General features: G+C 32.6%; 1 protein-coding gene across 1 annotated transcript; it reads right to left on the bottom strand.

The window, feature by feature from the left end:
* Nucleotides 1-3,663: 3,663 nt before the first annotated feature.
* LOC147408913 (late embryogenesis abundant domain-containing protein / LEA domain-containing protein) lies at nt 3,664-4,578 on the bottom strand. Its single transcript, XM_086423621.1, has 3 exons — nt 4,313-4,578; nt 4,136-4,233; nt 3,664-4,050 (listed from the first exon to the last, which is right to left on the bottom strand). Exons 1-3 carry the CDS (start codon nt 4,537-4,539, stop codon nt 3,845-3,847), a joined length of 531 nt encoding a protein of 176 aa, XP_086279747.1. The 5' UTR covers nt 4,540-4,578; the 3' UTR covers nt 3,664-3,844.
* Nucleotides 4,579-12,288: the final 7,710 nt, after the last annotated feature.

Genomic DNA, 12,288 nt, shown 5'->3' with positions numbered 1-12,288 from the left:
TAAAATTAGGCAAATCAGGTGAGATTAAAAACCTATGACTAAGACATGTCCCTTGAAATTAAAAATAGGTACAAGATCTTATGATGCTTGTAAAATAGGATGAAAATCTTTGTAATCAACACCCATACTTTATCGACTTAAAATCTAATTTGATCGTTAAAGTTTAAATTGTGTGCTGGAAGAGATCCAACTGTAATTCAAAGAGAAGAAGCCTTCAATATAATGTTTGATGAAGGTGGAGCTTGAAGAATCTTATGACATTAATTATGATTTGCGTATGCCCCCTTATGACACATGCTCCCATCACATAACCGTAGATTAATTGTCTCGAGATATGCATAATTCTACATCTTTTCTTGTGTATCTCGAAGCAGCTGATCTATGATTATGTGATGGGGGCGTGCAGCATATTATCATGACTCCTATGAAAAATCTAGAAGAAGGTAAAATCATATGATCTCAGACGGTACAAGATAAGTATCATAATTATCCCAAACTTAGTAAAGAGAGGCTTAATTTATTGCATATCAACTTTTACTTATAGCACCCCCAAGATAGATCCTAAATCTTTGTTGACATCATATGATTTTTCACTTATAGCACCCGAAGATACATGTCAATTCTTTGTTGGCATCTTCCGAATTGGGATCGGCTAAGTAACAATGGTGTGGCAATAGAATTCCTTTTAAAAGTGAGTGTTGATAAGTATTCATTGCATTTTATTATATCAAATCCTATCCAATAATTAATGTCTCATTAAATTTAAGAGTAGGGATCCATAATGGTGTCTCATTCCTAACCAAGGTCAGGTGGCATCTCATTTTTATGCCATGTGGCATTTTTGATGATCCACTGACCATATAGATATGTGGTCCGTCCCTTGGTGAATCTATACACAAAATATCAGCTTGATCAATGATGTGCATCCATTGATATAGCATTGTCTTAAAGAATGGTTTTTAATTGTTGGATTTAAACTTTTTTTTGTCAAGAGTTTAGATTTAGTGGGTACAAGTTATCAAACACTATAAGTTTTGGTACGTAGGTTCATCAAGGGATGGACCAAAGTAGGTCCCCCAGAAGACCATATCACATAAAATGGGGTGCCACCTAATCTTGGCTAGGAACAAGACATCATTGAGGATCACGACTAAAAAATTAATGAGTTGTGATTATGAGTCCCCCAAGTGGCATACTCAATTGATTCTCTGACGTGATAAGTTTGAAAATCATAGATCTTTACATCCTGGTATACACAATGATTAAGTATGTCACGTGAGGGAGTCATATTATCACAACTTTAAACTAATCAACTTCAATTGCGACGACTAAATCATAGTCTGCTTCAATGAGGCCACACCACGTAAGTCATAATCCAAGGAATTAGCCTCTAAAATATCTCCCTTTAAAATATCTAGACGTGTACTAAAATATCTGGGTGATTTTGACATACCCCTCACTTTTTTTATGAATATTAGAGATACCCCTCACATTTTTAAATTGATGACTTAGATCCCTTGACTGTTGTCTTTAACGAGGGATCAACAACAAATCATGCTTTAAGAGAATGACTACTTGTCAAAAGGTTGAAATCTCCTTCTAGTTAAGTCATGCCTGCGTTTGGGACGATAAGGAAGTCAAAAGATTAAAATACCCTAGTAATTAAAATTCAGTTAAACAATCAAGATCTCTAATATCAAAATTTGAATGGGACATCGGATTTAGACTGTAAGATTGAAAGTCTTAAGTTCTCTTTTTTAGAAAGCTTGTTATCATCTTCAACTTCTCATTTTAATAAATACTAAAATCCTAGAAAAAATTGATCGTCATCCATTCATTCTTTACATGAATCACACAATACAAAAGATGTTAGATCGCTTCACTGTCTCATTCCAAGTAAAGATAATCTCAAAATCATGATCATGGTTGTAAAAATCAAGTTTTTGCATCTTTTAAATATATATATATATTTTTCACTTGAGATTTTAATTTAAAATTTGAAAGTTCATTACCTATTCCCTTTTCAGGTTTTTTTTTTTAAAATTATTTATTAAATCTGATGCAGCCATGAAATTATTGTGTGCAAAGGATGTTAACTTAAAAAAGATAGGTTAGAGAAGCATCTTTTGGCATCCAAAAACACAATTTGATGCCACTTGATTGTACCTAACAGAATTCTAAGAAATTTGAAAAGAAAATTATTTTTCACCATAAGTTTTTATTTTAAATTTGGAAGGTAGGTAGTAGACTATTTTCAACACCATTGATAAGTCTAAAAAGATCAATATTTTAGTTTTTTCTTTTCTTTTTTTTAAATCAAAATTTTTTCATGAAATCTGAAGTTTTGTGGTGTTGGAATGCCAATGTGGTGATTCATGTGGGCCCAACAACTCTCGGTAAGATTTAAAATTTTAGTATGTAATTACATTAGCCTACACTACCATTTATATGTTTTAATTGTACTTCTATTTTAATTACGTTTCTGTTAAAACAGTCCAACCAAAATCTTGTTAGTTTATGTTAAAAAAATGTTATATTGTGATTATCTGGCATAGGATGGTTGTATGTCAACTAGGTTAATTGAAAAGGTAATTATAAAAGCACCCAACAAATTAATAAGAGCAACTCACATCATAGTTGAATTGTTTTGTCTTATATAAGTTAAAAGTTTCCAAATGATTGATTTTTGGTGAGGATAATCTCTATGAACTATGGTGTAGGTTGCCCTTATTAAGCCGTGGGTGTTTTTATAAGTATCTTAATTTTAAAAAATCATTATTTCATTTTATATATTTCAAATTCTTTTAAATGCAAGGGGTGATGTTTCAATTATTCAATTTCTTTTAGATGTTCTAATTTACTGTAATTGACATTTTTTTCAATGAAGGTATTTCAGTAAATTTAAAAGACATTGATTCACGGATGAATTTAATGTAAAATATTTTAAAGTGTGAGGGTATTTCAATTTTTTGACAAATAGTTGTTCTCTCGCGTTGGTCTCTTGTTAAGGAGGACAGTCAAAGGAACTAAGTCATCAATTTGAAAATTTAGGAGCATCACTCAATATTCATAAAAAAAATAGGGGGTATATCAAAATCACCCCAAATATCTCCTTTTTAAAATTTACCTTGTCGTACACTAAAATATCTCGTTTTACAAATTTCCTTGGATTTCCTAATTTGGTGTGACGTTAAGTTGTCCCCTGAACTCCATTGGCGTTCCAACGAATAAATTACAATAATAGCAAGACTATGAGAACAATAATTACAGCAAGCTTACAAAAGGACACACTAAATTTTGTCATTCTTCTGGACTTCTGCAACTTGCAAGCGATGGGATCCACCATTTGATGGGTCCCTCCTGACTCACTGGAAATGAAGGCATCAATCGGGCTGAAAGTTGGGTCCCATTTTCTTATCTTCACGTTGGGCCGTTAATAAAAGAGTTAGGATCCACAATGGTGTTGGATTTTAATTCACATTGAATTTCTAACCCAATATATTTGATCTTCAATGAACATATGCCAGATAGACATCTTATTTTCTTACAGGAACGGTGTCTACGTGGCGGATTTTAGTAGGAATTGAAGTCGGATTGGGCTTCGATCACATGCCGATGTGGCATTTTCTTTCCACAAATTTTCTAAAGAACAGGAGGACTATATTTTAATTTTAGAAATCAAAAAACATTTCAAATTGAGTAATTTCAACCATCCAAGCACGAGACTTGATGAACACTGCAAAACATTCAAGGCAGTACTGCCCCCAAAAAAAAGAAAAAAAAAAGAGAGATAAAGGTGGTGGTCGTGTTGATCTCATCACCAAAACATATATATAGCCCTTACTTATAACTCATAAACGTTCCTCGCCTGATCTCCTGATTCACCAGTTGCCTGCGACGCCTTCTTTTTGGCATCCTCCTCCTTTTGTTTCGGATCTTTATCATTACCACTGCTCATTGCATCTTTCATAGCTTCTTTTGCCTCTCCAGCCTTCGCATAAGCCATGTTTGATGCTTTACCAGCCTTATCTGCTGCCAATTCCGCCGCTCCTATAACACCACATCACATCACCAATTAATTAAGATAAGGTTCTGTTTAATTTAGTTAAGTTAAAAAAAGGATGATAAATCAGACCAGAGGCGGTGTTGATCATAGTTTCTTTGGTCTTGAAGGCAGCATCCGTTGCCTTGTCCATCATATTATGAGCCGTCTCCTGTGGATATGCAAATCCCCTAAATAAACATATCGAATATCAATAAATTATTTGAAAATTAATTAATGGATGGGAGGATGAATTAATATTCTTCTTACTCGGAGAACTTTTCTGTAGCCCAATCTCTCCAAGACTCGCCTTTCTCCTTTGCATCCTCTATAGCTTCTCCTGTTGTTTGCTTTATCTCCTCCGCTTTCACCTTAGCATTCCCTGCCGCAAGATTTACTTGCTCCTTCGTGTTCTCCATTGCAGACTGGGTCCAAACACAATTCGTCTCCAGCAAGAGCACGATACACACTACTACAAACGCCATTGTCATTGCCATCTCTCTCTCTCTCTCTCTCTGTTGAAGTTGTGGGAGAAGATGTAAATGGACGAATGGTTATAAAGTTTCCAAAACTGGAGCAGAGGTGATCGTGGCGTTGAAAGAGGTTACGTGGCGGACCACTGGGGCTTGGAGTTAGCGTTGTTGGAAACGTGGCTGAGTCAAGAGTGTTATATGCTACGTGTTTTGCTGTGGCAGTCTCGTTTGAGAAAAAGACTCTCCTCCACTCCACTGAAACAGCATCAAAATTCAGTCATCCCATTAAGGAATGCCACGTCTCACATCCCATCAATCATGTAATCATCATGATTTGGATCGAATTTTTTTTTTTTTTTAAGTTTAAAAAAATTATTTTTTTAAGTTTTATTAATCGAATACGTCGAAAATGAAGGGTCAATGAACTCCAACACTTGAACAAGTGGATTTTGGCCTGTATAACAGGTGGCGTTCACTCAACCGACGAATCGAACTACACATAACTGTAGTACAACAGTACCAGAGAGGATCTGGTCCCCCACTTCTAATGCCACGTGTCATTCAGTGGGTCGAGTGAGTCATGGATGCTTGTTGCCATTTGCCAACAACCGCAGATGCTCTGTAGTCTGTGCAGATCCTTTCTACCAATCTCCCGTTTAATTCTTATAAAAATTTTATGATTTTTTTATTTTATTAATAAAAATATTATTTTTTGAGTTATTGAATTAATCTAAATAATTCAATAATTTTAATATTTTTATAATTTATTATATGTTGCAAAGTGTAAATTTGTAAGTTGTGACATATAACACAAATCGATTTTATAACGGTCATATTTTAAAATTTTGAAAAAATCTACATCTTTAAATGACAAATATTTCTTTTATCTTTGAAAAAAGTAATGACACAGCTCTCTACAATTATTTGAGACTACACTCTAGTTTTTCAATTTGATAATTTGTCTTTTGCTTTTGATTTTGATTTTCTTTTAAAAATAAATAGAACAATAACCTCAATTCTCATTGTCACCACCATCATTATTACCATCACTATCACTATTAATTTTGAAAAGAAATGGATAATACAAACATGAAGCATATGCCGCATATTTTTTATTTATTGAATTTTTAGTCAAAATTTAAATCGAATTTTTGCAATTCAAAATTGAATAGAACACGAATTTTTCTCTAATCGAATTTTTGCCGTATTTTGAATTGCTAATAAGGGTACAGACTATACATTAGGAGTTAAAGTAAGTAATTTCCTCTAAGATTTTTCTAAGCTCAAATAACATATCACATGGTACAGTTGAAATAAGAGAAAAAATATAGGGCCTATTTGGATTGACTTCTCTAAGTCTACTAACTCTGACGAGGAGTCAGAAGCACTTACTCTATCGCTTGGACATTCAATGCTTTGAAAAAGTAACTTTTGAAAATAGTCAAAATAGTACTTTTATGAGAAGTACCGAAATTGGTACTTATCAATTTTATTTTTGCAGAGAGTAGTTTTTTCGTCAAATATTTTCATGCGTTTCTAATTTTACCCATCATTTTTTTAACCCTAACCATACGAAATAGAAACAGATTGAAAATCTAACTAGAAAACCCATTTGATTCAAAGAATGAGAATGGGTTTACTGTTATAAATCCTCTCTGTAATCGCAGTAACAACCACCATTTTAAGCAATTTTCTATAGCTCTAATTAAAGATGGTAAAAAAAAAAAGCCCATTTTTTTTACTTCGTTTTCTCCATTTATTTTCTATAGTTTCTCTTTATTTACTTTGTTTAATCTTTGATTTCAAGAAAAAAAAATTTAGAGATCAAAGGGTCCTTCAATGATATGAAAAGATTTCTCATTAATTGGAGAATTTTTTATGCCTCTCCCTGCAACTGGACTGGCATCACTTGTCATCTCCACGATCATAGAGTCTGTTTTCTGTATATTCAAATCCCCATTTTTAATTTTTTAGATTTAATATTTTTTTTCTTAATTTTCTTACTTTTTCATAAATCTACCTTACATGCAACTAGGAGGGATTTTATCTCCAAGTATTGGGAAGCTCAGTAGACTTCAGAGACTGTAAGTCCTCTTCTTTCATTTTTAATGAAGGAAAAATAACTTTAATAACTATTAGTTGCTTTATTTATTTTGAGAGTTGTTATTGGCACCCCAACATCTACTTATTACATCACAACTATTTATTTTAATTTCCAAAACATGTTTTTCTAGTGAATTTGTCAATTTTATAATGAACGAATTCACTAACAAATTACTAGCAAGATTGTTGATATGGAAAAATTGTTGGTATTTTATCAGCGAATTCATTTGATAACAAAAGTGACAAATTCACAAATTCATTGATTATAAAAGTGACAAATTCACTCGAAAACACATGTTTTGAGAATTAAAATGAATAATATACCAAACTCGGAATTTTTTCATATTCAACGCACAAAATGGAGATTCACTCTTTTTTTTTTAAAGATTTATATTTGTTAAATTTAGGATTTTATATGTGCACAATTCTAATTGTAAACAACTGTTGAAGTTGTTTGAGTGTGTTATATGTTATGTAAATGTCTTGTATTCTGTCGAATTAAAAAAAAAAAAGAATTAGTATATTTTGAATTTAAAATGATGTTATAATGTTTTTATTTAATAAAAATAGTAACTGTTACTTTTTTTTAGTATAAGTTGCTGCGTTACAATATTAAAAATAGTAATTATTACATATAAGGGCATTCTGATCATTTTAACAGAATCCATAATAGTTTTCAAACATAAAACTCTGTGAGAAGTACTTTTGACAATACTTCTCAGATTCTGCATCCAAACAAACAACACGTATCCAACTACTTCAGACAGTACTTCAAAAAATATTTCTAGGAGTATTTATGTTTTAAGTACTTTTGGCTCCTGTATCCACATGGGCTCATAGATTTTCAGAGATTAATACACATGTTTCATAGGATCTGTTTCTATTGAAAACCTTATAATATCCACCTATCTCAGTTGTTTGTTTGATGGAAAGACTCAAATGTGGTTGGGACTGGTTAGTAGTTTCTGACTAGAAAAAAGTACTCAAACAAATTCAACTAACATGTACACATAATCATTATTTTTTATTTGGGATACACAAAAAAACCCATGACGTCATTTGAGTAATTTTTGAGTCCAGTTATCATTATTCTTCATCCATGTTTATTGGCTAGAAAAACAATTGGTCAGAAAAAAAAAGTTTGTTTTTTTAATTTAATTATAAAATGTGTGGGCTGAGGTGTTCAAATTTTGAATAATACCAGATTGAGTCAAGATTTACCTCAATTCACACTTTGCTGATGTGGGTTGTGTATGGAGCCATCGATGCCTTTTCATCGAGATACAAGTGATGGTTGTGTGCGCATCTCCACATTAGCAAAATGTGATTTGAGGTCACTCTAGTACTACTCTAAGAATTTTTATTCCACTTGTAAGCCTGATTAAAAGTTGAATAAAGATTTTCTATTAGGAAAATTTTATGCCAAGTTGATGAACCAATGACATTATGTCACATGAATTGAAAAATAAGTAATATCAAAGCACTTAAAAACGCCCATAAATTTTCTCTAAACTAATTGATAACTGTTTATGTTTTTAATAAACGGGACCTCGATGCCATTGGTTCATTAGCTTAGCTCAAAAAGATGGAGGGCAACTAAGGTCACTAGAAGATTTTGATATAAACACAAACAAAGAAGAAAAGAACAAAGGCCTATCAATTTAAATGGCTAACTAAGGTCGGAGAATGCATCTATTTTCCTTATTCATCTATATCCTATCCTTCAACGTCTTACAACCAACTATTATTTGTTGATATTTATTGGCAACAAATCATCAAGAAGTTTTGAGCACGGGCCCAACGTCAACTAGGACGGGCTAACCAGAACTCAACTCGATTGATGGGCGAGCTTGGGTTTGATTATATGGAAAATGAGTTGAGGGGTTAGGAAATTTCAACTCGAATTCAATTTGGGTCTCGAGTTGAGTTGAGATTTCTGGTAACCTTATTCCACTCGAACCTGATAGTATATATTTACATATAAGTATTTCTATTTATTTAAAAAGAAAAAATAGTTTCTCTTCCTAGATTTATTTGTAAAATTAAGAAAAAAAATTATAATATAAAAATTAATGAATTTGAAGGTTGTGTGCAAATTTATTTACAAGTGATTTTATTTTTTTCTATTGTATTTAATTTTTAAGATATAAAATAAAATTTATGTGTTGATCAAAATGAATTTTTAGACTGCTCAATGAATTTGACCTGTCCAAAATTGCCTAATTTGAGCTAACCCAAACTCAACCGAATTTTAAAAGCTTAATTTCGGGTTAAGTTTGGGTTAATGAGCTCTAACCCGATGGTCGGGTTAAGGGTTCTACAACTTGGGTTGAGCATGAATTGACCCTCCAACCCACCCAGGTTGCAACCCTATCATCAACACGTATCCAAGCCTTAATACCAAGATTCAAAAGGAAAGTTTTCCATCTTCTTTTTTGACCCATGGTGCTGGAAAAAGTAGGACTAATAAGAATATTTCTTGATGAACCATTTGAAGATATTGCACAAGCAGGTCCCAAAGAAAGAGACAATTACTATCGGATTCACCTAAAGTGAATTCTGCTTGGCACTCTCCAAGATTCTCCACCTTAATTTTTACTAGAATTCCTGGACATGTAAATCTAGCATCAAAGAACAAATGGACATGAAATAATATTTTTTTCATTTGGCCACATTGGTCGGATTCTATTCCAACTATGGATTCGAACAAACTAATTGGTTTGCAGTAGTTCAACAAGAATCGTGTGTAAGTAAAAGGTAGAAATGCATCACCACCATGAGATTGATTGCCTAGGGATCTTCAATGTGATAGAATAGTAACATGAGAAGTTAATTAACTTGACCTACGGAACGACAAAGTCTCCTTTACTAGGCTAAGCATACAACCTTGGGGGGGGGGGGGGGGGTTCACTTAGGAAGGATCACATTATTGGGGAGAGTAAGTCCCTATATAAGTAGAGGTATTATTTTAGAGTTGATAATCTGATTTACCCACGTGGCATACTCAATCGACACTCTTGACGTGATAGGTTCGAAAATTGTAGATCTATTATAATCGAGATACAAAATTACACATTTTTGCAAGAAGCTATGAAGAGTAGATCTACGATTTCCGAACCTATCATGTTAGGAGTGTCGATTGAATATGCCATGTGGGTAAGTCAGATTATCACAATTCATTATTCTACTTGAAATTTTTACATGATTTTGACCTTGCATCTTGAGCATCAAAACTTTTTTAGCAAGTACAACATTGGTGTTCAAGAGTAGAAACTAGAGTGTTGATAATTTGACTTAGGCACATGGCAACTCAATCGACTTATCTGACGTGAGATGTGTTCTCCTGGGATACAGAACTACGATTCCCCATAAAAAGGTGCAGTTTTGTATCTTGAGGAGAGCACATCTATGATTTTTGAGCTTGTCATGTCCAATAAGTTGATTGACTATGTCACGTGCCTAAGTCAGATTATCACGACTCTAAAAACTATGAGTGAGTTGGAAACATCGAGTCTCAAAAAGTTGAATTGACAAAAAAAAATCACCCACAAATCTTATAAAATTAACAATATCCATAGCTTTATCATGTGTCCTTAGGACATGTTAATAGCACCCCCATGCATGGTTTTAAAACTCGGTTTCACACTTATCTCGTCCAGCCAAGATATCGAGTTAAGTTGAACGATACGTCTCGTCTCATTTGACATTGAGACAATGATTTTTAACCATTTAAAAAATCTGAAAAAAATTTAGAAATGATTCTTATTAAAAAAAAAAAAAAAAAAAAAATAAGATGAAGAAAAATCAATTTGGGGGTGAGAGGTTAGGGTTTCAAGTTTGAAAACTTAGTAGGCGTTTGGATAGGACTCCTTGGCTACTTCTGACTCTTGCGGGGAGTTAGAAGTCGTTTGGATGCGTTTGGATGAACAACTCCTTCGAAGAGTTACTCCGCGCAAGAGCAAGAAATTACTCTTTGTGAAGAAGTCGAGAAAACCTATTTCTCAAAACTCATCTTGCGGGGAGTCAAAATCTAACGGCTCGTTTTACCAAAATACCCTTAACTTTATTAATTTTCTATGAAAATATTCCTAATTCATTTGCCCTTAAATCAAACGAAAGAAACTTTTATTAATATTAAAATTTTTTTTTTAAAATTTTGAGTATAATGGATTTAAACACATTATATTAATATTTAATATTTAAAATATTATATTATATTATATTAATATTTATAGTTAAACACATTATATTAATATTTAATATTTAAAATATTATATTATATTAATATTTATAGTTAAAATGACAAAAACAATATAGTTTGAAGGCATATTACGACACTAAAAGACAGTCTGTCAATATTTTTTTTAAATTTTGAGTATAATGTATTTAAACACATTATATTAATATTTAATATTTAATATTTAAAATATTATATTATATTATATTAATATTTATAGTTAAAATGTCAATAACAGTATATTTTGAAGGCATATTATGACACTAAAAGATAGTCTGTCAATTTTTTTTTTAATATTATGTCATATTATGTCAAAAACAGTCTGTCAATTTTTTTAAATTTTGAGTATAATGGATTTAAACATATTATATTAATATTTAATATTTAAAATATTATATATATTATATTAATATTTATTATATTATATTATATTAATATTTATAGTTAAAATGTCAAAAACAGTATAGTTTGAAGGCATATTATGACACTAAAAGGCAAAAAACAGTAACTGGTATGATATAAGGGTATTCTAGTCTTTTTTCTAGAAGTCAGTATGGTTCCCAAACAGACTTCCAGCACAAAAGTACTTCTGCCAGTACTTCACAGAGTTGATTGCCAAACGCTCTTTCTGCACAGAATTACTTTTCCAGCTCCTCCACAGAGTACTTCAACTCCTGTTCTTTGGAACAATAGTTCTGCTCTTGGTATCCAAACAGGCCCTTATTGTCTCATCTGAGAAGTCTCGTTTATCTTGTGATAAGTAGTTGTTTGGGTTGTTTCGTTTGTGTCGGACAGAGATTTGTAAAATCTCATCCGAAAAATCTCGTTTATCTCGCGATATGCGATTGTCTCAAATGGGCTTGTGCGTTTGTCTCATCCAACCACGACACCAAGTTAACTCGGGTGATACAACGAGTTTTAAAACCATGCCCCCATGTCGATCATGTGAAGGTGGTGCTGCGTCAGTAGATTAGATTAGAAATTGAATTGTGGGCCATCAATCCAATATTTGATTCACTATTTTTCATGATGTAAAATTGCTTAAATCCAACGGTTATAAGTCATTTTGATGCGCAGCCATGGATTTGTTGCTCGCAGTATCTCCTAGAGGGAATATCCAGTGGGATCGTGTACTCCAAATAGTTGGATAGCTGTCCAGCTCCACGTCATCCTTTGTATACCACGTGATACATTTCAGTATACCACCTACACGCGTGTAAAATATGTCAACGTGGCGTGAAAAGAAGTGGTAGGATTTAATACCAAACCAACTACCTGAAGTACTGGATAATGACTAATTACCCGCGTCCAAAAGTCAAAATCAATATTTTGCTAATTTCGGTTCCTCCTTTGTTGTTCTGTCCGGAATTCGGGATCGTTGTTTTTACCCTTTTTGTTTTACCTTTCTTTTTTCTTTCTCCTTTTCTGTTGGG

This window comes from Akebia trifoliata, chromosome 2 (genome assembly GCF_017979445.1).
Source record: "Akebia trifoliata isolate Shusen 1 chromosome 2, ASM1797944v1, whole genome shotgun sequence".
Taxonomy (NCBI): Eukaryota; Viridiplantae; Streptophyta; class Magnoliopsida; order Ranunculales; family Lardizabalaceae; genus Akebia; species Akebia trifoliata.
Note: the sequence above shows the minus strand (reverse complement) of the source record. Positions and strands in the feature narration are given on the sequence as shown.

Coding starts and splice junctions, on each gene's coding strand:
- LOC147408913 (XM_086423621.1), bottom strand. CDS start 4,539: ATGGCAATGACAATGGCGTTTGTAGTAGTGTGTATCGTGCTCTTGCTG. Junction 4,234..4,312: donor GCTACAGAAAAGTTCTCCGA/GTAAGAAGAATA, acceptor ATGTTTATTTAG/GGGATTTGCATATCCACAGG. Junction 4,051..4,135: donor TATGATCAACACCGCCTCTG/GTCTGATTTATC, acceptor GTGGTGTTATAG/GAGCGGCGGAATTGGCAGCA.